Below are 26,314 nucleotides of genomic sequence, written 5' to 3' on the forward strand. Positions count from 1 at the left end.
TTCCGCATTCTATGATTTTGGTACAAGTGTAATACTCATCTTGATTTGATCAATCAATCATGGATGCTCATCTTGATCAAGATGACGGGAGGGATGGAGGGCCCTGATTGTGGCACCACTTGATGCTTCTACGTAATGCTTCGTTGGTTGGTGCCTTAATTATTAAATTATTAATTGCTTCATACGGGAAGAGTTGGCAGGTGCATCTGCTCCTAAATTATATTTGATATGGACACAATTCGTATTAATTAAACGCGTAGTTTTAAATGGTTCGCTTTCGAGGTTGTGTGCGGGCATGAAATTTTAAGGGAGATTTTGAAAAAGGCCAGAAGAGAGAGAAATTTTTTTAGAAAAGTCAAAATAAATAAATTACCTTGATTTATTTTTGAATTTTTTAAAAAAAATCATTTACATTTGCATGTCTTTGATTTGAAAGTTGAGAGATTTTTTTGTCTTTTTTGAAATTCTTTTAGTTTTTTCTAAAAATAAAAGTTTTCTTTTAACTAAAACCTAAATTTACTGAATTGTAATTTCACATGCATCGTACGTTAATCATCAGGCCCTAATCACCCTGTTTGACAGTCAGATTGGTACTTGCCACACCACATCTGTCGCGCCCAACCCATCTGAGCCCTAAATTAATTACTCACATATGTTTTCTTTCTTTGCCTTCTCTTCTCTCAACAATTTTTGCTCTCAATATATAATACACTCTGTTTCAACTTTCAAACACATTCAATTCAACGAGTAAATAATTTTGTGGCCCAAACTCTCTATCTAAAATTTAGGTTTTCTCTGTGTTTTCAGTTTTACAGTGTTATAATATTACTAAATTACAACTGTGATCCCCTCCCCCTATATTGCTTGTATAATAAAATTAAAAAAATACAATTATGATAATATTTTGAGTCAGCCTTAAACATGAAATCAAGGACGTACGGGTAGTGTAGATCCGGTTGTTTTGCCCAACATGAAAACAAAGATCTCCAGTCGCCCCTCTATCCAGCTAGCTCCCACTTTTTTTAGGAGAAGAAAGGTGGGGTGGGGTAACGGGTTGCCCTCCAAGGACAAATTTTCAATTCTCACAAATACTCCCGCTAAACGCGAGTATGAAATTATATTGAAACTTATGTGAGTTTGTTTCTCTTTTGGCCTGAAATTGTGCATCTTTTGTTAGTTTGTTAGATAGCTATGAAATATTTGCCAGAAAAAATGAAATTGTGCTGCCTGATCCAATGCCTTGCCTTCACTTCACAGTCAGACTCAAGAGGTGTGATTAAACGTCAATAAAGGGAAGACTTGGACTTAAATCCAACTACTTCAGAGTCAGATTATATGCATGTTTATGTACATGCGAAAATAGAGAGATTTTATTGAAAGGGGAAAAGAAAAAAAAACAGATAATGCAACAACAGTCCACGGTTCCAATTATTATCACTCTTTTCGGTTGTTGGGAGGCAGCCATTAAGCCAGGGTACACCAATAAACCAATTCGCCGTACAAGTCCATCACTTGATTGATCTACACAACTATTTTCATCTATCCACAAAATCATGCCTGTTTGTTTTGTCACCCATTTGTTGTCTTTCCACTTTCCTATACTAAAATTCCATGCACAGTAACTGAGAGGGATTGCAGATTTCATCTCCTCCCAATGTCCAGCTTCTTCAATGCACCCACCACATGCGTATGCTTTTGGAGCTGTCTGAAACAGAATATCCACCACAGTGAGTAATATAAGTTCTTCCAACTACACTGTTTTGAAAATTTCGATTTTAAAGCGGTTGAAGCTCTTGCTCAGGAACAATGGCCCTGGCAGCAACGGGCTCATACGAAACGATGTCTTGCAATCTATATTTCCAAACCAACCATGTCCCTAATGCTAATAATCCAAGAACAGAGGTAACTATAACTGCAACTGCCACCGCCCAATAGTGTTGCTTCCACCATGACCTGCAATTCTCAAACAGAATCCAATTTTAAAGATGACACATAATTTGCATCAAAGATTGCAGCAAAATTCTAAAGTTAAAATGGTTGAGGAAACAGGACACGGAAAAGGAATCCAGCACTGCAACTATCAATCTACAAAAGATTCGATTAAACCTTACCAAGAAAACGATTAAAACACAAGGTGAAGGAGAAAAATAAAATCAACAAAATCAACCTGATTGGCCTCTAATCTAATACTAGAATGAGATGTTTGATTCCAGTGAAAAGAATGCAAAAGATGAGAACCAATTATGGAGTGAGAAAAGAAGAAGTACCAAAAACACAAAAAAAATAAAATAGACAAAAAAGAACAGACACAGTAGAGCATACCGCTTCATTTGAGGCTCAACCTTCAATTTGACCAGCTGATAACTTCCAAATTTCTGAGGAATATGCATTTGATGTTCCTTTAACCGCCGAATAATGCCCTGCAATATTAAATAAGAATTAGCTTAAAACTGTAGTTGGCATATGGAAAAGGCTCCAATTGCAAGCAGATGTACTCTGGCACCAGTAGTCCTATTACCGTTGCTTTGGTATTAGAAAAGCAATTTGCAGATTCAGCAGGGACGATCGCCCACCTAATGACGAAGTTATTTCCTGTATGGGTGTAGTTCATTAAGCGAACCTGAAAAAGAGTTCGTTTTGTGGATGTTACAGTAATCCAGATATACAAAGGCAAAATAATAATAAGAGATACTGGCACACTGTAAGGACAGGTACTACAGACCACCAAGGGTGGCAATTGGATGGGCTGAGTTGGTTACCAAAGAAAATTGAGCCCAAGTTTAATCTAATCATTGATCAAATGACAAAGAAAGACCTTGACAGCCATAGAACTTCAAAGCCTTTCATTATTTTTAAATATCGGGATACCACGGGAGAGAGTGGAGTAATTTTCTCTTGATTCTTTCTTACAGCTGGATGCTGAATTCTTGATATCATACATGGTCTTATGCATAGTTGAGCACCTAGGATCTAGATATTAAGAGGAAGAAGATTTTTGACAGGATGCTAGGTCGAAGATAAAGTAGCTCAACCATACCTGCGAAATATTAAGTTCCAGCTCATGAGCAATGGACTCTGCGAGTTCTGTGAAATTTGGTTTGATAGTGTTGTTGATGCTGAGCATCATATCGAAACTTATTAGCCCTACTTGAAGTACACCTACATATCAAATGTTTGAGATGCCATGGAAGAAAATAGCCAAAGTTGCAGAGGGAGAGCAAATTTCAAATGGATGAGAGGAGTATAAGGTTAAAATTTATGCATGTGCACAATCCCTCCTCTCCCCAACCCCCCAAAAGAAAAATGCTTCATATTTCATGATAACAGAAGATAACTACTTAAGTATATTCAGAAAGATGTTGACTTGGATTAGAAATGAGTCCAGCGAACCTAACAGAAATGTCAAGTGTAAGAAATTATACTAACAGCCTAAACACTAGGGTTTAAATCATAGCTCTTGAACCCACTATGGGTTGAACCACATGCGGACACTTGCATATTGCCCTATGCACAACAATAATTTTGAATAGACATATCAATAAACGAAAAAAATCCTCCCTTTTTCTGTTCATAAATGCAATTACTGCTACCATTTTTCACAAAATCTAGCTCTTCATCTGTCTACCTGATGCTGTACCAGTGAACTAGTGACTGAATGTGGATCAATATCCAATATGGTTCGATATTTGATAACTATGTTTTTTATTTGAAAGTACCATAAAAGCTATTTAAACACTTGAAACCCATTGTACCTGGAATAATTGTATCAGGCAATCCACTCGGAGCAATGCTAGGAGAAATTTCTACACTTGTATTTCGGCCATCAAACGCTGAAGGTACTGGAGGCGGAGCATTACTATCATTCAATCTCTTCCATAGTTCAGAACAATTGGTTTTCCAAAAGCCAATCTTGTCGTTTGCTCGATCATAAGTCACAAGGGTATTACGTGTAACAATTCCTGTACAATCCAGAAATGCAAAGTGAGCTAGCTCCATTTTTCGATTGTGAAAATGCTTGGACATGCATGTTTTGGGCAGAAAATGGGGAGGATACTTATTATTTGAAATGTTTAAGCAAGACACGATTTTGCAAAAGAAATTGTAGAACAACATCCGACCAAATGTGAGAGAGAGAGAGAGAGAGAGAGAGAGAGAGAGAGAGAGAGAGAGAGAGAGAGAGAGAGAGAGAATGAGTGATTTTGTAAATATCACATACCTCCTAAAAGAGTAGTCGAATCCCCATTTGCAAAAATTCCGAGGCAATAAGCCCCGCTAACCTTTGTATGCTGAGGATTAAGAACACAAGCAAAACAGAGGAAAAAAACAATATATCAAAATGTGCATGATTAAATAAATACAAGAAGGACCCACGCACACAACGTGAATGCAATATGACTGAAGATAAATGACATTTCCTACGTGATGATTCACAAGGACAGCTCTCTTAATAATATTATAGATAAGAAATCTGAATTATAAATGTCAGGAATAAAAAAAGCCTCAAAACCATTTTCAATCAGATTTTCCACCATAAAGAGGCTCATAACTTATTTCAAGAAGACATGCTTAAGAACAATAAATAATCAAGTTACCGGGAACAGGTAGTTCTCTGGAGACAGTGAGAATTTTTGTCCCTTGGTAAAAACCATATCAACCTGTGGAAAAACCTTTGATAGTTGGGTGACATCCCTAAAGCACAATTCCATGTTAAACTTTATGATGAAAAACTGGGCTAATGAGTAAATCATGACGAATGAAACTCCAGATATGCAAACTTTCTGCAGGAATTACCTCCCAGCACCTGAAAAGCAAATATCTTGATAATTTGGGTCAAGACCATGAATTTGTTTAAGGAAATTGACTTTCCTCGTAACCTGCACATTAACCCAAAAGAAAATATTACCATCACATGATGGTTCAAAGGGGGTATAGATTGATTGCAAACTGAACCAATTTATGGAGGAAAACAGTTCAATAATTTGTTCCTTAAGTAAAACCCACTTTTTCCTTTTACCCTTTTGGTCAGAGTGAACTTGACCGTTTCAATGGGTGTCAAAATAAGCTAGACTTTATAAGCATTAATACAAAGAGAGGAAAAAACTCAAAATGTGAAGGCTTACAGCATCCTTAAACGCATGAAAAGCATCCTTTGGAAGATATGCATATGTAGTTCCACTATCCAGTACAGTTCCATGCTTTCCGTCAAATATTTTCGAGTTTAACTTCAAAGGCTTCCCAGCTACATGTATTTCCTTCAGCTCAATGTTATAATAAGGACTGTTGCAATTCCAAAACTAAAGTATATGCGTGAGATGCACAAAATACATTATTCAGGAAACCTAAGTGCCAGTTAAGGGTGTTAAAAAAGGATGCACCTGCGAAAAGGATCTGAATGCGTAAATACCATATCAGGGGGAGATTTGATGCTGCCAAGAACCATGGCACCCCCGCCTACACCCATCCCTCCATAACATAATGAGAATGAATCACTAATAACCCCCTTGTCAACAAGTTGATCCATCACACTAAGCCGACCACGACCCAAACCCATTATTCCATCAGCACGTTGGCTGTAAAGATCACCGGTTTCAATATTTTCACAGCCAAAAACAGCACGCTGTGGCACAAGTTCACTTTCATTGCCAAAAGAGAGGACGTCCTCACCAAGCACGCCACTGCTAGAGCTCATCTCAGCATAGCGCCGCTCATAAGTGCATTGGGCTTCTTTCTTGTCACAGTTACAATTGATATCACACTTTACAGGTTGGTATGTGGTAGATAAATCAGGCTGGAACCTTGGGTCCTGCATAACAACAATATTTTAGTTTCAAGACCAATGAGCTAATACTAATAATATTGAAACATAGGGAGAATCTGCAACGTAAGAAGGTAGAACTTTACACACAAGTTGAATAAACCTTCAACTTATGCAGAATGATTGACAAAAGTAGGAAAAACGGATTTCTTCAGCTCCAAACAAGGAAAAAAAGTGAAATTATTACTAAACTGGCAGCTAAACTAGTGAATGTGATTTCACATTGTTTTAGTCCCTACCTTCTTGTTTTCAAGAAGCACACAAAACTTTATACTGAATTTTAATCAAGAACCGTGGACTGCAATTGTTGAGCTTTTATCGCTAGTCAGCTTAAGTCAATCCTAAATGGTACTCAAACAATTCAAAAGCTAGAGGGATATTAAATTGAGCAACATATCTACAAATGTACGATTAAGTAAAACCTAACTGCCCAAAACTTTATGACTATAAGTAAGGCTGCAAGCGAGCCGAACCTGATGCCTACCGCACTGTTCACAGTCAAAGCAAGGCACATAAGTCACTGTACTTCCCGTATCCACAATCAAAGCGAATTGCTGAGGCGGTGTCCCAATCCACAGCCGCGTTGTGTAGTACCTATTTCAAATTCCAAGTTACAGAGCCTTCCGTTCAGTACAATTCGAAAACATCAAAAACCTGAAAATTAGGGAAAGTTTGGGAGCTGAGTCAAACCCGTTGGCGAGGAGGTCGTCGTAGAGCCTCATGTGAGAATTTGGCTCCGATCTCTGGAGACGTCGGCCGTCGAAGGTTTGCCGGTGGTGCCAATTAGCGTTTGGGGATGAGAGATAGAGAGGAAGGATCATTGGACGGCTGTGATCATCGGAGCCTGAAGCAAACAAGCCGCAGAGATTGAAGACGATGGAGGAGATGAGAAGGACCAAAGTCTGACGAGCCATGCCTGCCTGCTACGATTGAATCGCAGAGGACCAAAGTCCTCTGTGCTCGCACGATTTGAAAGGCACCGCTCACAAATGAAAATATCTTGGAAACTGATTTTATTTTATTTTTTTCTTTTTCAAAATGTTTTAAATAGTTTTCGGGATTTTGGGCATGGAATTGGCGGCCGATTGAATTAAAACCGTAAAAACTGAACTCCTTTTCTTTTTGGGTTGCGCATAAACTAACTAATTGGTCCGCGCCACGTCAGGTCAACGGTTGATTAGGAAAGAGTGAGAAGAAAATCCTAGGAATGTATGCCATATACGGGCTTCCAGCCATTATAAAAAAAAATATATATATATTTCTCAATTACTAAGACAAAAATATTTTTCCCATGTTAATCCCTTTTTTTAAAGTTAAATATGTTAACTGCATTTTACATAAGCAAGAATAGTTGTTATTAATGTTTGGTTTTCAAATTTCCCTCCTACCTGTTTTTAACTTTTTATTGAACTCTTTATGATTTTCAGAATTTAGGGATCCAAGCTGCCTTTTTTCGTTACATAAAAATTGTTAATGAAAACTCCTCTCAATGCTAAAATCAATGGCATAATGATACACTTTAGTAGTAAACACGTATAGCCTAGGTGAAGCATCATTGAAGGGGGATTACGTGTAACAATTCCTATACAATTCAACAAATACCAAGTGAGCATGGGAAGGGAATTTGTTATGTGCAAAAGAATTGTAGAACATTATATTATATGAGATGAGTGATTTTGCAACTGTCAGTCCTGATCTCTTGGACCACAGGAGTCTAAGAGATTGTGGTCACCCACCGTTGGATATTAATCCAATGGTTCAAAATGATATATATAAATGCAATATGACATAAATGATTATTACCCAATTCAAGTCATAAATGAGTGAACCGTTGAATTTACATCCAACGGTGAGTGACCATAAATCTCTTGGACTACAGGGGTCCAAGAGATCAGGACTGTTGCAACTGTTACATACCTCCTAAAATAGTAGTTGAATCCTTACTTTCCAAAATTCCTAGGCAATAAGCGCCGCTAACATTTGTATGCTGAGAAGTAGGAGCACATGATGAGAAACAGGGGACAGAAAATACAATACATCAAGATGTGCACATTTAATAAATACAATGATGGAAAAAGGATCGTGGCCACACATAACGCATTTGCAATGTGATCGAGGGAGAAAAGTGAAATGAGAGAACGTGAGATATAAGAGATAAAATGGGTTATTAGGTATAAAGAGAAAAAGCTCAAGAACAATAAATTATCTAGTTCCCTGGAGACAATGATAACTTCTGTCTATTACTGAATACCATATCAACCGGTGGAAAGAATTTGTGTAGCTGAGTGACATCCCTATAAAGCACAATTCTATGTTAAACTTTCAGACCTAAGCCAATCAACAAATCTGTTTATACCGTAAATAAACGGCCTATGACCACCGAACACGTGGACAGGATTGATACTGATCACAGAACCCCTTCAGCATTCCCCCTACCGAAGCCATCTATCTTGGCCCTTTTGCTATCAGACACGTGTCATGCTCACAATCCATGTCCAGAGTCCCACATCGGAAATATGAGCATAGTGCACACCTCCCAAGGCCTATATAAGGAGACCCATATCCCCAAAAGGAAGGGATCAGGACCAACGGTACGCTATCGATTGATATGTCAGTTAAACTTTACTAAATCCGTACTTACTTAAGCATCGGAGAGCCTTCGGCCGGTACCACACTGGTACCCGAGGATTTACCGAATGTGTCCTTTTGTAGGTACTTATTCTTCTGAAGTAGAACACTTACCGAAGACAGTCACCTACCGAAGGAATAATTTAACTAAGTTGACGAATTACGTGCTGAACCACTTTTTCGCATCAACAGTTTGGCGCCGTCTGTGGGAATTCGAAAAATTATCAACCCACTATCTCCTAAACACATGGGGACCACTTCAATACCTACGTTCTTAACGGAGGAGGGAGGACTGTTCGGAAGGCAGAGCGGAGCTAGCCCAGCGCTACCTCCAAGCACTCCCTTCGGAAACGCTCCCGCTACCCAAACAACCGCCGAAGCCGAGCTGGCAGTCCAAATCGCGTCCCTACGAAAGGACATGGCAAGGCTTCAGGAGCACAACAACTTTCTTTCGTCCAAAGTGGACGAAACCCAGCAGCTGCTCCACCAGCAGCACACGCAGAACATCCAGATAACTCACTCTTCCGAAAGCCTGCAGACCCCTCATAAGAGGAAGAAACGAGATCAGGTAGCGACGGCAACGCCCGCTCCTTCCAAACAATTGGTGGTCCCGGCACCCAGGGATCAGCCACATGTCCCAAAGAAGGTCTACACCGATTGTCGACATCGGATCAATGATCGGGAGGCAGAGAGACAGAGGTCTCCGATCAGGATGAGCGCCCGACTAAGGGATTCACGGATGAAGGTCCTGGGGGACAAGTCGCCCATTCGGAAAGTTAGGGGGATGGGCCCCGAAGAGGAGTCGAAATTCGAGTACATCCCGTCCAGGAGGCAAACTTCCACCTACCGTTTGGCAACACATTCGCGGAACTCGGAGGTTAATCCACTGGACCTACAGAGGCGAACAGAAGACTTCGGTTCCGAGGAAATCCCTAGCCGAGACCCCGCTGTCCGACTCCTTTTCCAAAGAATCCAGAAAATGGAGAACGACAACGCCCGCTCCCAAGGACCGGAGTGGGGAAAGCTTCGACCGGGGCCGTTTACCAGGCGCATCCGGGACTCTCGGTAGGATCGGGAAGGGCAACAGCTTCGGATACCGTTCTATACGGGAACGGAAGACCCCTTAACACACCTCCACTCATTTCAGTCCGCCATAGGATGTAAGGGCTTGAGCGATGAAGGGCAGTGCCTGCTATTCCCGTCCTCCCTTACCGGGGCAGCCCTGAACTGGTTCTACCGGTTGGAGCCAGAAACGGTAGACTCCTTCGACGAACTGAAGCAGATTTTCCTCAACCACTTCATGATCCAAACGGACCGTCTTTACTCTGTCGATGATCTGTACACGATTCGGCAAGGAGATGACGAACCGTTGAGAGAATACGCGGCGCGCTTCAGTCACGAGTACTCAAGGTGTCCGGAAACAGACGACAGGGCAGCCTACGGCGCCTTTAAGAGTGGCCTTCGATCCTCGCATTTCCGATACCTAGTACACAGCAGCAACTGGCGCACGTATGACGAACTAATGAAGCAAGCGGCAATCCGTGCCAAGGCCGAATACTTCAACTCGAAGCCCACGGCTTCGGCACCACGAGGAAACGCCGAACCAAGTGCTTATCTGGCAAAGGCGACATCCTACGGGAGAACCGACACATACTCGGCAGGTCATAAGAGAAAGGATGACCGCGCCGATCGAAGAGAACCCTCGAAGAAAGGGAAAGGGCGGTATGATCGCAACGACCATCGAGCACCCCTGCCGAACCATGACCAAGCCAATGAAGTCTTCACCCTGTTGAACACTACCTACGAGGCCGTCCTGATGAACGAACAGGGAATAATACCAAAGCCGAATGCCCGAAGACCCAATCGGCAAGACAACCGAGATACCGGTAAATTCTGTCGATACCATCAGCACAACAGCCATAATACAGAAGACTGTATAAGCCTGAGAAAAATTGTTGAGCGATTGATCAGGGAGGGGAAGCTGGATCAGTACATCGCCCGGCAGCCAACGGCGCCGGTGCCGAATCCGGTTCGGCAGATAAACATGATAAGCACTATTAGCGGTGGCCCCACCATCGCAGGAATGAGCAACCGGTCAATGAAGCAATATGTGCGGGCCGCACAGTTTCCTCAGGTATTCGGCATAGAGGTGAATCGGCACCAGGAAATCCCGAAAGTTCGTTGGGAGCCAATCACATTCTGCGAGGAGGAGGAAGAAGGCATCCTCTATCCCCATGACGACCCAATGATCATCCGAGCAGAAATCGCAAACTACGACGTAGGGAGAGTGCTGATCGATACCGGGAGCTCGGTGAACGTGATTTTTTCCAAAGCTTTCCGAGGGATGGGAATAAAGGACTGTCAGGTAAACCGGCAGTTGACACCTTTGTTGAGTTTCTCCGGAGATTTGGTCCAACCGATCGGTAGCGTGAAACTACCCATCACCTTCGGCACCGCGCCAAGGAAAACGACGGTATACGATCAATTCCTCATCGTTGATTGCCCGACGGCGTACAACGTCATAGTTGGACGAACGGCACTCACCATTGTCAAAGCGCATCTTTCCCCCCACATGCTACTGATGAAGTTCCCACCCCTACGGCACGGGGGCTGTCTCCAGGAAATCAGCTAAGCGCTCGGACTTGCTACGCCACGGCACTCAAGTCAACCACTGTCCAAGTACCCGACGAGACCATGTCTGTGCAGGGGATACCGAACGATACGAGACCCGTTGACGACCCTAGGGATGAGTCCCCGACTCCACACACACAACCTGCCGAAGAACTGGAAACGATAACCCTGAACGACGAGCAGCCCGATCGTCGGGTTAAGATCGGCACCAGACTCACCCCTAACCTCCGAGCGCAGTTCATAGACTTCTTACGGCTTCATTCGGAAGTATTTGCGTGGTCTTACGAGGATATGCCCGGCATAGATCCTGAGATCATCAGCCACAAACTCAGCATCTCCCCCGCATATAAGCCTGTAAGACAGAAGCGCCGTTCGTATGATGCCGAACGATACGAAGCGATGCGCACAGAGGTTAACAAACTTCAAACCATCGGCTTCATCAGGGAGACTACATATCCGGTATGGCTGGCAAACTCAGTGATGGTCCGGAAGGGTACAGGCGGGTGGCGAATGTGCCAAGACTATACCGATCTGAATAAGGCCTGCCCGAAGGACAGCTTCCCGTTGCCACGGATAGACCAGCTCGTGGACGCCACCGCAGGACACGAACTGCTGAGCTTCATGGACGCCTATTCGGGATACAATCAGATATTCATGCACCCCCCCGACAGCGAACACACCGCCTTCATAACGGACAGGGGTTTGTACTGTTACAACGTCATGCCGTTCGGCCTGAAGAACGCGGGGGCAACATATCAAAGGCTCGTCAACAGAATCTTCGCCAATTACATCGGCAACATCATGGAGGTTTACGTTGACGACATGCTAGTAAAGAGCAAAACCGCCGAGGAACATCTGCAGAATCTGTCAGTCATGTTCGGCGTACTGAAGGATTATCGGATGAGGCTGAACCCAACAAAGTGCGCCTTCGGTGTATCTTCCGGAAAATTCCTCGGATTCATGATCAGTGAGAGAGGTATCGAAGCGAACCCCGAAAAAATAAAAGCAATCATCGATATGGAGAAGCCGAAAACGGCGAAGGACATTCAAAGCCTTACCGGACGCGTGGCAGCCTTGACTCGTTTCATATCCAAGGCCACCGACAAGTGTGTTCCGTTCTTTAAAGCCTTGAAAGGGGGCAAACGGGATATCATCTGGACTGCCGAATGTGATAAAGCGTTTCAAGACTTAAAGGACTACATGGGCAGAGCACCCCTCCTGTCAAAACCACCACCTGGGGAGATTCTCTATCTATACCTTTCGGTATCTGGCACTGCTGTCAGTTCGGTATTGGTCCGAAAGCCAGAGAGGGCAGAGCTACCAATTTTCTTGCCAGCAAGGCACTCCAAAGTGCTGAACTTCGGTATCCCCCATTGGAGCAGCTTGCACTAGCCCTGGTAGTCTCAGCACGAAGACTTCGGCCATATTTCCAAGCACACGGGATCAAAGTTCTGACCAACCAACCGCTTCGGCAGGTACTCCAAAAACCAGAGACTTCTGACCGATTGATCAAGTGGGCGATCGAACTCGGAGAGTTCGATATACAATTCGTGCTAAGACCCGCCGAAAAGGGTCAAGCCGTTGCCGATTTTATCTCCGAGCTCACCCCATCAACGGCACAGCCGACAGTCGAGCCGGTTACCGAAACCGGAACGCCAATGGAAGTAGACGTCGAACGGCTCGACACCTCAAATCCCGTATGGGTTCTGCACGTCGACGGCTCGGCAAACCAACAAGGATGCGGAGCAGGCCTGGTACTGACAACACCAGAGGGACTCAAGATCGAGTACGCCCTTCGATTCAACTTTCGAACCTCCAACAATGAAGCAGAATATGAGGCTCTCTTGGCCGGCCTTCGGTTAGCCAAGAGCATGAACGCAAAACAAATCAGGATTCACAGCGACTCCCAGCTCATTGTGAACCAGGTAACGGCAGACTTCGTGGCCAGAGACGCCTCCATGAACGCCTACCTTTCATCCACCCACTAGCTGCTCCAAAACTTCCGAGCCTACGAGATCAGGCAGATCCCCAGAAGCGAAAACAGCCATGCCGATGCATTGGCACGGCTAGCTTCGGTAATAAACGATAAAATCAGAAGAAAGGTACCGGTGGAAATTCTTGCCCGACCAAGCACGGTAGCCTCCGAAACATTTACTATACGGTACGAGGATACATGGATGTCTCCTATCTACTCGTACCTGACCAACGGCACCCTTCCAGAAGACAAAGCCCAGGCCCGAAAGCTTAGGTACCGATCGGCAAGGTACACCGTCATCAACGACGTCCTTTACAAACGTGGCTACACAACTCCATATCTCAAATGCCTTACGGCAGAACAGGGGGACTACGTCCTTCGGGAGATCCATAATGGTGTGTGCGGCGACCATTCCGGATCCCGGTCACTCGCCCACAAAACCTTTCGGCAGTGGTACTTTTGGCCGACCATGCACCAGGACGCTATCTCGCTGGTAAAAAAGTGTGATAAATGCCAGCGTTTCGGCAGCATACCGCACACCCCTGCCGAACCTCTGACACCGATTGTGAGTCCTTGGCCCTTCGCACAATGGGGACTGGACCTGATCGGTCCAATGCCGCAGGGCAAAGGCCAGGTGAAATACGCGGTGGTTGCCGTTGACTACTTCACCAAATGGGTAGAGGCCGAGCCTCTGGCAACCATAACGGCAGCAAGAGTGGAAGACTTTGTTTGGACTCATATTTGTTGCCGGTTCGGCATCCCGTATGCAATCATTACCGACAACGGCAGGCAGTTCGATTCGGAACTCTTCAGGCAATTTTGCACTCGCCTGAAGATCAACTTGTTTTTCGCGTCACCGGCACATCCCCAGTCGAACGGTCAGGTGGAGGCAATAAACAAAATCATCAAGAAGCTACTGAAATGGTAGCTGGACAAAGCCAAAGGAGCCTGGCCAGAAAAGCTTCCCGAAGCACTCTGGGCCATTCAGACATCCTACCGAACATCCACTGGAGAGACCCCTTTTTCCTTGGCTTTCGGTTCGGAGGCCGTGGTGCCCGTGGAAATTGGCGAACCTTCGTACCGAACGGAAACTTTCGCACCGAAGCCGAACGAAGAAGCACTCTCTCTAAGCCTCGACCTTCTTGAAGAGCACCGGGCACATGCCAACCTTCGGAATGAAGCCTACAAGCAACGTGTCTCTCGGTATTACGGCTTATTCTGAATCGGAGACTAGGTCATGCGGGAGGTATCCCTAGCAACTAAGGATGCCACGGAAGGAACCCTTGGACCTTCCTGGGAAGGACCCTATGAGATCATCGGTATCCTTCGATCGGGAATTTACCGCCTCAGAGACTCCAACGGCAAGACCCTCGGTCATCCTTGGAACGTAGAACATCTCAAGTACTATTTCAAGTAACCTAGCCTACGGTAGGACAAAATTGTAAATGCCTTTCGGCAGAGATTAATAGAAAGCCTTCGGCACTATTACTTCAGACCCTCTTGTTAAAATTACTCTACTTGCCTACGGCTGCCAATAAGGTCAGATAACGTCCTACGACATCTTTATTAGCCTACGGCTATAAATATTTTCGAAATTATTACCCTACAGATCCTATCGGAACTTGTCAATTTCGAAGTGACCTTTAAACGTTATAAATCCTATACGATACGATCGGCAACTTAAAAACAGGTTCAGATCGAATAAACAGGAGAGAAAAATATGCATTTAAATTAAAGATGCCCTCGGCATCAATATGTTCGGAACATACAAATAAAAAAAAACTAAATTATTACAAGTTACAAAGACAAGACCATCAGGCTTCATCACCGGCGGCAGCCTCGGCAGATCCGGAGCCCTCGGCGGCATCCTCCCACTCGTAATCTTGGATCATCTCCTCTGTTATCCCTTCCGGTAGAGGAGGAGGATCGGCGATGAAGTTCAGGTTCAGCTTCTGCCCAGGGTTGTACCGCTTGAATCGATACAACAGGTCCGCCATCTCCGAGCCCACTTCCTTATCCAGAAGGATAGAGAACTCGGACGACGAACAGTACCCCTGGATAGCTGACTGAACCGCAGCCTCGATCTCCGCAGCCTTGGCCCGTTCCGATTCCTCCAAGGCCACCTGTGCCGCTGTCTTCGCCCGCTCCGACTCTTCCAAAGCCGCCTGCACCGCGTCCTTGGAAGCTTCGGCATCCTTCGTCGCCTCCAGCGCCGCCTCCAGGAGCCCCCTCATCTCCTCCACCTGCCGTTCGGCAGATGCTTTCTCCTTGACCATGTGGGCGTGCTCCTGGAGCGCTTTGCCAGCCTCGGCAACCTTGGACCTGCCGTCCTCGTACGTCTTCTTGGCACGCTCGGCAGCAGCGATGACCCTCTTGACGCAGAGCCACATGTCCATGGATGCCTGCACAAAACAGAAGGTCAGAAGCATATACCCCACAAACAAAATATATACAAGGACGAAGGAAGAAAGACACTCTTACCGATGCCTGGAGCCGGAAGGCGCGTCCCGCCTCCTCCCGAAGAAACTTCTTCGGTAGTTCGTCGATCTCCGGCAGCTCCATCTGAGAGCCGAGGATCATGTGGTTGACGAACTGGACGGTTTTCACCGGGCAGGCGATGGTGACAGCCTCGGAAGGACCATCCTCGTCCTCCACCGAAAGGACGGCCCTGGGAGCCTCCGGTAGGCGAGGGCGCTTGGGGACCGGCTCGACCTCCAGATCGACCGTCTCCGGTCGCTTGTCGACAGCCTTGGAGGTGGCGGCCTCGGCGTCCCGATGCCTCGGCGCAGTGGCTTCATCGGAAGTGCGCCTCGGAACAGCCTCAGCATCGAGCTGCCGAAGGCGATCCGCGAGGGTCTGGTCCTCCGGATCCGGCACCGGCTGCCGAACGGAAGCTGCCTCGGGCTACTTCTTCTTCTTGCCCTCGAGGCCCATCATCAGGCGCCTCCTGGAGGACTCGTTCATTTTCTTGGCCTCGGCAGCCCTCCTTGCGTCCGTCACTGATCAGGAAAAAGTTTGGTCAGTCGACAAGCACAGGCCATACAGGAAAGTAAAAAGAGGGTATACTTACTCTCGGCAGGGTTAACAAGGCCGGCTCTGATGAGGTTGCCGGTGAAGAGGAAGCGTGGATAAACTCGCTCGGCAGCAGTTACTCTCAGCCTCACTCTGTCGAGCTACCGGATCTCATTGGGCTTGGGGTCGGCTGCTTGAGTTTGCCTGTCAAACAAAAAAAAAATTAATGAAATACACCAAGGGATAAAATAAGCCAGACTACCGATCGGTAGATCGAAAACCTACCGGCAATCTGGAATGTCGTGGGGACCCGGAAGCTAGGGGGTGTTCCCGATGGCGATTCCCAATCGCCGGAGAGCAACACCCGCCGGTTCCTCCATGACTTCTGGGAAGTCGGCACCGAGCTGATGAAATGCCCCCGCTCGGAAGCCTTCAGGCAGTTTGCCTGAACCCAGCCACCATGATCGGCGCTCTTGGACTTGGTGACGCTGTACAGGTAGGAGAACTGCTCGTAGGAAGGCTCGCCCTCCTCGGCAATCCCGAATGCAGCGATCACCCCCATCAAGGCCACCCAGAAGTTAGGGTTGTACTGGCCCGGAGCGTACCCGATCTGCGCAAGGATCCTCTGCAGGGCAGGTTGCAACGGCAACCGAACCCCTTGCACAAGGACGTCGGTGAAGAAGGTCACCTCGCCGTTCGCTGGGTCGCTGAGGGACTCAATTGGGCTCGGAATCCTCATCCTTACCGAATCAGGGATGGGGTATTCGGCCCTAATCTTCTCCAACTCCCGTTCGGTGATCTTGTTGGGCTCCAGGTAGTCGACCCCGAACAGAGTCTTCCTAGGCACACCCACAGGTATAGTAGGCGGTCCTCGGTGGACGATCGTCACCCTCGGCCGGGAGGGACCGGCAACGCCCTCACTGCGATCGGAGGTGGAGGCCTCAGGCTGATGCCCCAACGGCCCGACGCGGGTACCGTCTCTATACACTGCGACCAAGGGTTGCGGTTGCCCCGTCATGAGCCCTTTTCCGATGCCGTGGGTGAGAACGGAGTTCACCTCCTCACCGAATAACTCGGTATCGGTGTTTTCTCCACCCTCGGCGCCGAGGCTCACGGCCTCGCTGGACGTATCCCAGCCCGAGGACAACTCCCCGTCGAAAGCGTTGGGCTCACTACTTAACAGCGACTCGCTATCGGACATCTACAAAACAGAGAAGGGGAAACTAAGGCCCATGCCGCACTATCCTACCGATACCTACATCGCTACCTATGGCCACTAGACTACCGAAGGAAAATCCTATTTTACGATCGGCTAGCCTACGCCATAAGGAGACATGCAACCAAATAAAAAGAGAGTATTTTAGGGAGTACCGAACGGTATCTTACCTTCGATGGTATAGAGCGATTCGATTGCCGTTCACTATCTTCGGAAGTCGCCTTGAATGCCGAAAACCGCTGAGAAAATCGCCTTGATTACCGTTTGATCTCTTCAGAAATCGCCCGCGCAGAGCTCTCACTTCAAACTCACAATTGCAAAGTGAGCTTTTCATCCAGATCGGCTCCTATTTATAGAGGGAGAGCTGTAACGGTATGCCTCAGAATACTAAACGGCTCTTCAATGCGCCGTCAGGCGTGCTTTTACTGGCCACGCGTCACCTGACGAATGGTGCCGCAGACTGCACGCCAGGCACGGAAGACGAAGCGCCATATTGCCCCTAAACCCTCTCAGCTTCAACGACCCTTCCGTGTCCCAGGCCAATCTCCCCGGGACGAACCTACCGAACAGCAGGTTATCCTCCGAACCACCATGGAGAACTAAATTCCCTCCCGAAGGACCTTCGGAAGGGAACTTGGGGGACTACTGTTTATACCGTAAATAAACGGCCTATGACCACCGAACACGTGGACAGGATTGATACTGATCACAGAACCCCTTCAGCATTCCCCCTACCGAAGCCATCTATCTTGGCCCTTTTGCTATCAGACACGTGTCATGCTCACAATCCATGTCCAGAGTCCCACATCGGAAATATGAGCATAGTGCACACCTCCCAAGGCCTATATAAGGAGACCCATATCCCCAAAAGGAAGGGATCAGGACCAACGGTACGCTATCGATTGATCTGTCAGTTAAACTTTACTAAATCCGTACTTACTTAAGCATCGGAGAGCCTTCGGCCGGTACCACACCGGTACCCGAGGATTTACCGAACGTGTCCTTTTGTAGGTACTTATTCTTCTGAAGTAGAACACTTACCGAAGACAGTCACCTACCGAAGGAATAATTTAACTAAGTTGACGAATTACGTGCTGAATCAAATGCCGTAAAACTCAAGTTGTGCAAGTTTTCTACAGCAATTACCTTCCAACACCTGCAAAACAATGATATTTTGGGTCAGGACCTGGGATTTGTTTGACGAAATGCATCTCCCTCATAATCTGCACATTACCCAAAAGAAAAGTTACCATCATTTGATGATTCAATGGAGTACATGTTAGATATTAAGACATGTGATTAAATGTAATTGCTGATCTGGCATTTTAGTTAGGAGTTGTTATCTTATCTTAGGTGTCAGTCTGTTAGCATCTGTTAGCAGATTAGTTAACTGATTAGCTTAGTCATTAAGTAACCTCATCGCCTATATAAGCTGTAAACACAATGTATATTTGATTAGTGAAAAATAAAATTGAGAATTCAGAGCATTTTCTCTAGTCTTTTCTTTCTAGAATCTTCATCAATCCTCCATTGTAATCAGTATACACTAGCAATATATATGATGGTATCAAAATAAGCTAGAATTCAGATGCATAAAAGTTTAAAACACAGAGATGAAACTTAAAATTTGAAGTCTTACAGAATCCTTAAGCGCAAGAAAAGCATCCTTGGGAAGGTATGCATATGTAGTTCCACTATCCAAGACTGTTCCATCACCTCCATCAAACACCTTCGGGTTTAATTTTAAAGGATCCGCAGCAACATAGATTTCCTTCAGTTCAATGTTGTAATATGGACTGTTGCAAAAGCAAAACCAAAGCATATATGTGAGATACACAAAATACATTAACTAGAAGCTAATGTTTATTATAAACGTATGTACCTGCGACAAGGATCTGAATGCAGAAATACCATATCATGGGAGATTTCATCCCTCCAAGAACCATGGCACCCCCGCCTACACCCATCCCTCCATAGCATAATGAGAATGAATCACTAATAACACCCTTGTCAACAAGCTGATTTATCACACTAACAGGATCCCGACCCAAACCCAATATGCCATCTGCATGCTGGCTGTAAAGATAACCGGTTTCAACATTTTCACAACCAAAAACAGCACGCCCTGGCACAAGTTCAGTTTCATTGCCAAAAGACATGACGTCCTCAGCAAGCACGAAAATGCTAGAGCTTCCCTCATCATATTGACTTTTATAAGTGCATTTAGATTTGGCATTGCACTTTACAAGTTGGTACGTGCTAGATGAATTAGGCTGGAACCTAGGGTCCTGCATAACAACAATAATTTAGCTTTGGAGACAAATGAGCTAATACTAAAAATATCAAAATATCAAAATATAGGGAGAATTTTCAACTACAAGGTAAAGAATTAGAACTTTCACACATGTTGAATAAACCCTGCAACACTCAATGCAGACTTATAATTGATCGATAAAAGAAGTAGCAAATCACGATTTTTCGGCTCCTACCAAAGAAATCAAAAACCCGTTTGGTTTTTTATTATTTTTTATTATTGGGGGCTTACATTCTACATTAATCGCATGTTTACTTATGAAGAACGGAAGAGGTAACACATAAGAAATCAAGGGGAGTAGTAGATCCAATTTTAATTCCTTAATTCCCATATCTAAATTCCCGATTCATAGCTTACTCCATTCATGATAAGTAATCATGCCATAATTGTTGAGATTCTATCACTAGCCACCTCACCCCCAAAATCCTGAATGGCACTCAACCAATTCCTCAATGCAATTGTAGGAATTAGCAAGCTACTAGTTGCAAATACTAGATGGATAGCAAATTGGGGAAAGTAGAGATGAACGATAAACAAGTAAAATCTAATTGTACGAACTTTATGACTGAACGGAAAAGATGGAATCCGAACCTGATGCGAACCGCACCGTTGACAGTCAGAGCAAGGCACATAAGTCACCGAGCTTCCCGTATCCACAATCAGAGCGAATTTCTGAGGCGGCGTCCCAATCCACACCCGCGTCGAATAGTACCTGTTTTTAATCAGAAATATCAGAATTTTGAGAAGTTATGTACGGAAAATTAAGTTCACAGGAGAAGAGAGTAAATTTGAAACCCATTGGCGAGGTCATCGTAGAGCCTCATGTGAGCGTTTGGCTCCGATCTCTGGAGACGTCGGCCGTCGAAGGCTCGCCGGTGGTGCGATACAATCCGACGGCGTAGATGAGAAGGAGCGAGGTCTGGGCCATGGCTGCCGACTATGACTGAATGACTGAACTGAAGCACACTGCTTTGCTTCAAGATCAGAAAACAAAGAAATTTCTCGAAACTGAATTTTTTACCTTTTCATTTTTGTTTTCTTCTTTGAAATGTTTATACACCTTTAAAGAGCTTCCGGCCTTTCTGGCATGGAACTGGCGGCAAATTTGATTGAACGGCCAAAACTAATTAACTGGAAAGCGCCACGTCAGGTCAAGGCTTGATTAAGAAAGAGCAAGACGAAAATAATCCAAAGAATCTTCTACTAATACGAACCTTTGTCGATTATCAAAAGACAACAATCTCCTCTAATGTACTTCGGTTCCAATTCAGCCTCTCTTAATCCAATTTATATATAATCCAGTTATAATTCATCGGCAAATTCCAATAAATTAAGTATGAAATTTAAGTTTAGCCCCATATGAGTCGGAAATGGCCTTAAAACACTACATCACCACGTGGCACATCTGCAGTATTCGATAATTTCTCCCTTTTGTTTTGTGGGCACAAGAATTGTCTTCATTTTACGGCCCTTACGTAAAGTTGAATTGTTGATCCAACCATAATAAGTGAAAGAAAAAAAAAATCATTCACAAATGAACTTCCTATATCAACTTAACAATGAAATAAACTTTAAAGGATAACATGCTATTATTTATAATTTGAGAGTGAAAATTTCCAGCATGTCAAACACAATAGCATCCGAAACTGAACCTTTATATCCGTAAGAACAACTAACAAGAAGAGAAACAATCCCCTGAGTTGTACACAAGATTAGATGAATTCAGAAACAATTTCTAATATAACACTGAGTACAACAATGGGGGATCTCAATATACAAAACCTATACCCAAAAACCAAAACAGTGGGAATTAAGATCACAGAACTCTACAGTTTAGAAACACAGATTGTATCATCCCTTTCTGATCCCTTTGAAGGATTTTGATATTACAAACCTAAAGTTAGCTCCTATCCAGCTGGTCCAATGAACGAATCCTTGCATCCCTACAAGAGTGACATTGAAAAGTAGGGAGAAAAAGCACTGCAAGATACCGACACAACACAACAGGACAGTGAGGAAATCACTCAATCGAAAGTTCAAATGGGACAGAACAACAGAAACAACAAAATGCCAGGCACCCTAGAGTTGCATTTTTATTTCTTGTTAATAAAAATACCTTGTATTTGTCCATCTCTACATATGTTGCAAGCTCCTATCGCGCCAAGCAAGTACCTTTTGTCCATAATAATTGCCGCGCATCACGTGGGAGTTTAATTGAACCAGATTTAATAGAGCATCGTGGTAGACACCCTGTTCTTGCACATAAATTAGAAATTAAATCAAATAATTAGAGCTTAATCAAAATCATCTAGGTTTAAGAGAACTGGACATATCAAAAGATGATAAGTTGACAGGATAATCAAATGAAGTAATTTGAACAATATGGGCAAGTGAAAATATCTAAACGCAGGCCCCGCCTTTCTGACACAATATATGTCACAAATTTGTAAGGATAACAAGAACTTCTGTGTATCTAAACAGTTTGTTAATTGATATGCAGTTTCAGATGATCTAACCTTTGAAACCGACAGTGCTGTCTGGATGACATAGTTTCCAAAAGGATGCAAAAGAAGCATTGAAATGTTCCGATTTGTAAGCAACTCAAAAATAATTTGTGAAGACTGTTCTTCCCCTGAATCTAACAAGCACTTCTCCACAACATTGCTGCCATACTTATTGCAAGAGAGAGACATATAACTGCCTCGAAGTTGTCTCAGAAGATTTTCTGTTATTTGTGGCATCCTCAACCCCAGTAAATGTTGCAGCACGTAGTTTCTAGGGTATAGGAACAATAAAAGAGAACATAAGTAAACATCATGATTGATATTTTTTAAAACTATGGATAATGTTTCATAGGAACAAACCCATAACGATCTACTGCTAGAACTATTGCTTTTGCTGTTATCGCAGCAACCAGACGCTCTCTGTTTTTTCCATTAGAGTGTTCAACACACTTCTGTAGCACACAACAGCCGCTTTTATCTTTTGCGATTCCACAACAGTTATTTGCCACCACATGCAGAAGATGCTGCCAACAAAATTTTTGCCAGAAAGTCAAGATACTACACCTTTGCCTTGTACTTAAGGAAAGTGGATTCATGGACTAGTTACAAAGGGCTTCTGAAACGTTGGTGTAAGCAACCTAGAAAGATTGGTGCTTGTTGACTACCAAATATTTTATCACCAAGTGCGTTGATCTCTTTATTATGCATGTCAACTTACATTTGATGGTTAGCTTATGCGGATACTTTAAAATAAAAAGTTTGGGAAGAGGATAGAAATGTCAAAATATTATGTGGAACAAAATATGTTTTGTTAGAAGTTAGGTGAACACCGTTGATAAGAGAAGTAAATATGAAAAAGAAGGATGCGTATTAAGAATAAGGATAATCTAAATAACCTTCAATTACAAGAATCCATCATGTGATCCTTGGATATAAAACTCATGCGCTTCACTGAAATTTTAGAAATAATAAGCCTAAAATTTTGGTTGTTTTATTAGGGTGCCAGGCTTCAATCTAGTCCCATCTGCAGTTAAAAGTAAATTCCCAACGAACGTACCACACCCTTTGTTTGAATGAAACATGACTAATAATAGCCAATTACATATTAAACTTTCAAATTGTGTTATCAATAGTTTACCTTTATAACGACTACAAAGACAAGATATTCTAACCAACAGGACATGATGGTATAGCTGATAAATTTCAGGTGCATGGATGATATGTTTCCTGCTTTCAAGGGTTAATCGGCTAATGTTCCAGCTTTTCGCAAGCTGTGGATTGGCTTCGAATCATAATTTTAATGATCAAAAGCAATTACTGAAGGGGGATTCTTGCAAGATGTAACTCATCATGAAAATGACATGAGCAGAACTAGCAAAACATCAACTCCAAATGCAACATGAACAAAATATTCGGATAATTGCAAATCGCCTAAACAGGAGAGAACATACCTCATTGTCTTGGACAGAGAAATGCTCTAAGCAATGCTCGATCACATGTTGACCATTGCTGTTCTTACTCAAGGCAACAACACCAGGACTCAGAGCTCTCATAATCAGAGTGATTTGCTCTTTGGTGGTAACATACTTCAACAATTTCTGTACAGATCGAGTCCTGTCACACGAAATATAAGAAAACCATTATACTAATAAAAACAAAAATAAAAAAATTACCAAAACAACTATTTGGTCAGCAATCTTACAACAATTATTAACACATGCAAACAACAACTAGGCACCAACCATACCCGCGCGTGTCAAGGGAAATACAAATAAGCTGCAAATCATTTTTCTTGGTCAACATTAAAAGCATTTGGGTCCTCTGCTCTTCACTGCAGACCTCCACAAGCTTCTGAACAACGTAATTCCCATGAGGGTCAAGCATCAAAGTGGCCACATGTTCTAGAACCTCCAAGAATATCAAATCAATCAATTCTTTGTTTGGTACAGCCTCCATTGCTCTTTGTAAGCAACGACAACCGTCTTGGTCCGTGGCCAGAAAGGCTACCCTCCCACGCAAATCAGCCAGAGACCAGCCATTCAGAGACGCTTGCAACCAATGTGGGCTATTATCAGAATGTTGATTTAAATTGGACACAAAGCCATTCGAGCAATCAATATCAGACTGAACCCAGCAATTTTGAAGACCCAAATGCGAAAGAACCCCATTACCGCCACTATTTAAGTTCAGACTCTGCAGCTCGTCGTTGCAAAATGGGATAAAATTTTCCCCACCCAACCCATGATCGTTTGTTGGGTATTTTATCACAGACCCATTACTGCAATCGCCGTCAAAGCGAGAAAGCTGCGGCTGGCGGCAAAAAGATGAGATTTTGAGGCGAGAAAAAGCAGCTTCTAGGGTTTGATCAAAATGGGATTCTCCAATGGGGTTCTGCGATGAACTTCCGGACACACATTCTGGCAACGGAGATTGTGGAATACGAAGCGACGCCGTGTCCAGAAAACACCGAAACCCCTCCATTCTCCGTCTTAACAGCGAAGATAAACAACTCCAGAAAGTTTACAAAATTTTTTGAGAGTTGAGGTTCTATATTGAGGAGAGAAAGGGGTGGAGGAGCTAGAGTTATATATTGATGAGGGGAGATATTTTTGAGTTTTGGTAGTAAATTTGGGGGATTTTGAAGAGGAAAATGTTAGGAAGAGTTTGAAAGTGGTTGGGAAATTGCTTGACTGACTTTAGCGTAGGTGATTGGGTTGTAGACTGATACTAAAACTGGGACTGGGAGAGTTTTATTCGGCCTCTGAGTTTGCATGCAATTTATGGAAACTTTTCATGCGAGAAAGCGTGAAGAAAGTTGCATATCTGTGTACGCGGCGTATGTCTGTCACCTAAAATAATGGGCTCTCTCTCTCATTGACCAGTAGCCTTGTTGCATTTCATGGTCTTGGTCTCTTTTTTGGTTGTGGGCTTTCATTTCTTCTGTGTTTTTATTATTTGTCTAGTTTAAAAATAAATATAAAAAACCCCAAAGCTTCTCAGGTACTTTTGTGAGTGAATTTCCAATTAAAAAGTTATGTGTGTGACTTGTGAATGATTGATGCAAACAAGTTAGATGATTTGAATATGACTTATGGTAGGGAGACTATAGACCATTTCTATCTTTCTAATAGAGTTGGAATTCACTAATAATAATATAGTGGAGCCAATCAATATAGTTGGAATTCATTAATTTTAAGAGTCATGCTAGAGAGACAATCTTTAGAAATCAACTTTGTGTACTATTTCTCTAATAGAGATGGAGCCCACCAATACAATGGGTTCCACCTTTATAGGGAGATGGTATACAAGTTGGTCTCTAAAGATGGTCTCCTTAACATTTTCCTAGTTTTAAGGTGTTTCTAATTCCAATTGGCACTGTGAAAGTTGTTTTGATTCAACTTACTCGTTAAGCCAACATTAAGTCACTTAAGGTCATTTTGATAACCATTTCATTTTTCATTTTTCATTTTTTTAAACTGAAAACTTGTGTGGTATCTAATTTCAGTTTTCCAAAAAAGTTAAAAGTTAAAATTGAACACAGGTTGTTTGGTAACTTATTTCAGTTTTTAGTTTTATGTGGAATTTGAAAATAATATATATTTTTTTGGGTCCAATTATGGATTTGAGATCATATAATGAAAGGGCATGCTACAAAGTGTTCATAGTATTTTTAGTGAATTTTTTGGACTTATGATTATTTTTTGTGAATTTTGGATACGAAGCTCCCGAGGCTTGGAATGGGTTCATGGCCGAACGTAAGAAATCGATAGGCCGGGTCCAAGTCCGAAGGTCCCAAACACCGAGTTTGGGTAACTACAGTGCATTTCCTTAATGGGAATCAATATGAGGAGTTGAATTCCGATTACGAACTACTCACGTGTTTACTTCACATAAAGGAATGAAAAAGCAAGTGAGCCCCACACAAAATTAGGAATTCAACTCATGATTTTGGAGGAATTGGACTCTTTGCTGGATAACTAGCCCATCAAGAATCCATCTTTTTTATCCATTATATCCTCACAATTTTTAAATTTTCAAATTTATCATCCAATTTAACCTAATAATTATTTAGAATAAGTGCATTTTAGTAATCAAACTAGTTTCAATTATGATTCACGATAATTTAGTAAACAACTTTAATGGGAAAATTGATTCCAACTCCCGCTTAATGCAATTCCTCTTAACTCGATTACGGATTAGTAAACATGCCATTTGTGAA

The 26,314-nt window shown here is 43.5% G+C and overlaps 4 protein-coding genes and 1 pseudogene across 4 annotated transcripts; 1 reads left to right on the plus strand and 4 right to left on the minus strand.

Moving 5' to 3' along the window:
• LOC18790251 (aspartic proteinase-like protein 2) lies at positions 1,277–6,932 on the minus strand. The gene is made up of 12 exons (XM_007227387.2): positions 6,506–6,932; positions 6,289–6,409; positions 5,376–5,803; positions 5,121–5,277; positions 4,792–4,874; positions 4,593–4,689; positions 4,217–4,286; positions 3,753–3,959; positions 3,038–3,159; positions 2,519–2,620; positions 2,323–2,420; positions 1,277–1,953 (listed from the first exon to the last, which is right to left on the minus strand). Exons 1-12 carry the CDS (start codon positions 6,727–6,729, stop codon positions 1,776–1,778), a joined length of 1,887 nt encoding a protein of 628 aa, XP_007227449.1. The 5' UTR covers positions 6,730–6,932; the 3' UTR covers positions 1,277–1,775.
• LOC109947446 lies at positions 9,744–11,075 on the plus strand. Its single transcript, XM_020557439.1, has one exon. The coding sequence runs from the start codon at positions 9,744–9,746 to the stop codon at positions 11,073–11,075; it is 1,332 nt and encodes a 443-aa protein (XP_020413028.1).
• Positions 14,864–15,611, minus strand: LOC109947449. The gene is made up of 2 exons (XM_020557448.1): positions 15,531–15,611; positions 14,864–15,451 (listed from the first exon to the last, which is right to left on the minus strand). The coding sequence occupies exons 1-2, from the start codon at positions 15,609–15,611 to the stop codon at positions 14,864–14,866; spliced, it is 669 nt and encodes a 222-aa protein (XP_020413037.1).
• Positions 16,195–21,722, minus strand: LOC18793790 (annotated as a pseudogene).
• Positions 21,157–24,913, minus strand: LOC18792581 (pumilio homolog 12). Its single transcript, XM_020562286.1, has 6 exons — positions 23,843–24,913; positions 23,547–23,709; positions 22,456–22,619; positions 22,108–22,366; positions 21,708–21,841; positions 21,157–21,571 (listed from the first exon to the last, which is right to left on the minus strand). The coding sequence occupies exons 1-5, from the start codon at positions 24,574–24,576 to the stop codon at positions 21,725–21,727; spliced, it is 1,437 nt and encodes a 478-aa protein (XP_020417875.1). The 5' UTR covers positions 24,577–24,913; the 3' UTR covers positions 21,157–21,571; positions 21,708–21,724.

The sequence above is a fragment of the Prunus persica genome, chromosome G1, assembly GCF_000346465.2.
Source record: "Prunus persica cultivar Lovell chromosome G1, Prunus_persica_NCBIv2, whole genome shotgun sequence".
Classification (NCBI taxonomy): Eukaryota; Viridiplantae; Streptophyta; class Magnoliopsida; order Rosales; family Rosaceae; genus Prunus; species Prunus persica.

Bases quoted from the DNA above. Each gene is read 5' to 3' on its own strand.
- LOC18790251 (XM_007227387.2), bottom strand. From the start codon at position 6,729: ATGGCTCGTCAGACTTTGGTCCTTCTCATCTCCTCCATCGTCTTCAAT. The intron at 6,410-6,505 runs GTTTGACTCAGC...AATTTGAAATAG, and splicing joins GACGACCTCCTCGCCAACGG to GTACTACACAACGCGGCTGT. The intron at 5,278-5,375 runs GTGCATCCTTTT...GAATTGCAACAG, and splicing joins CATTCAGATCCTTTTCGCAG to TCCTTATTATAACATTGAGC.
- LOC109947446 (XM_020557439.1), top strand. From the start codon at position 9,744: ATGATCCAAACGGACCGTCTTTACTCTGTCGATGATCTGTACACGATT.
- LOC109947449 (XM_020557448.1), bottom strand. From the start codon at position 15,611: ATGGAGCTGCCGGAGATCGACGAACTACCGAAGAAGTTTCTTCGGGAG. The intron at 15,452-15,530 runs GTAAGAGTGTCT...TGTTTTGTGCAG, and splicing joins CCTTCCGGCTCCAGGCATCG to GCATCCATGGACATGTGGCT.
- LOC18792581 (XM_020562286.1), bottom strand. From the start codon at position 24,576: ATGGAGGGGTTTCGGTGTTTTCTGGACACGGCGTCGCTTCGTATTCCA. The intron at 22,367-22,455 runs GTTTGTTCCTAT...CCTATACCCTAG, and splicing joins CTAGCAGTAGATCGTTATGG to AAACTACGTGCTGCAACATT. The intron at 21,842-22,107 runs GTTAGATCATCT...GTGCAAGAACAG, and splicing joins CAGCACTGTCGGTTTCAAAG to GGTGTCTACCACGATGCTCT.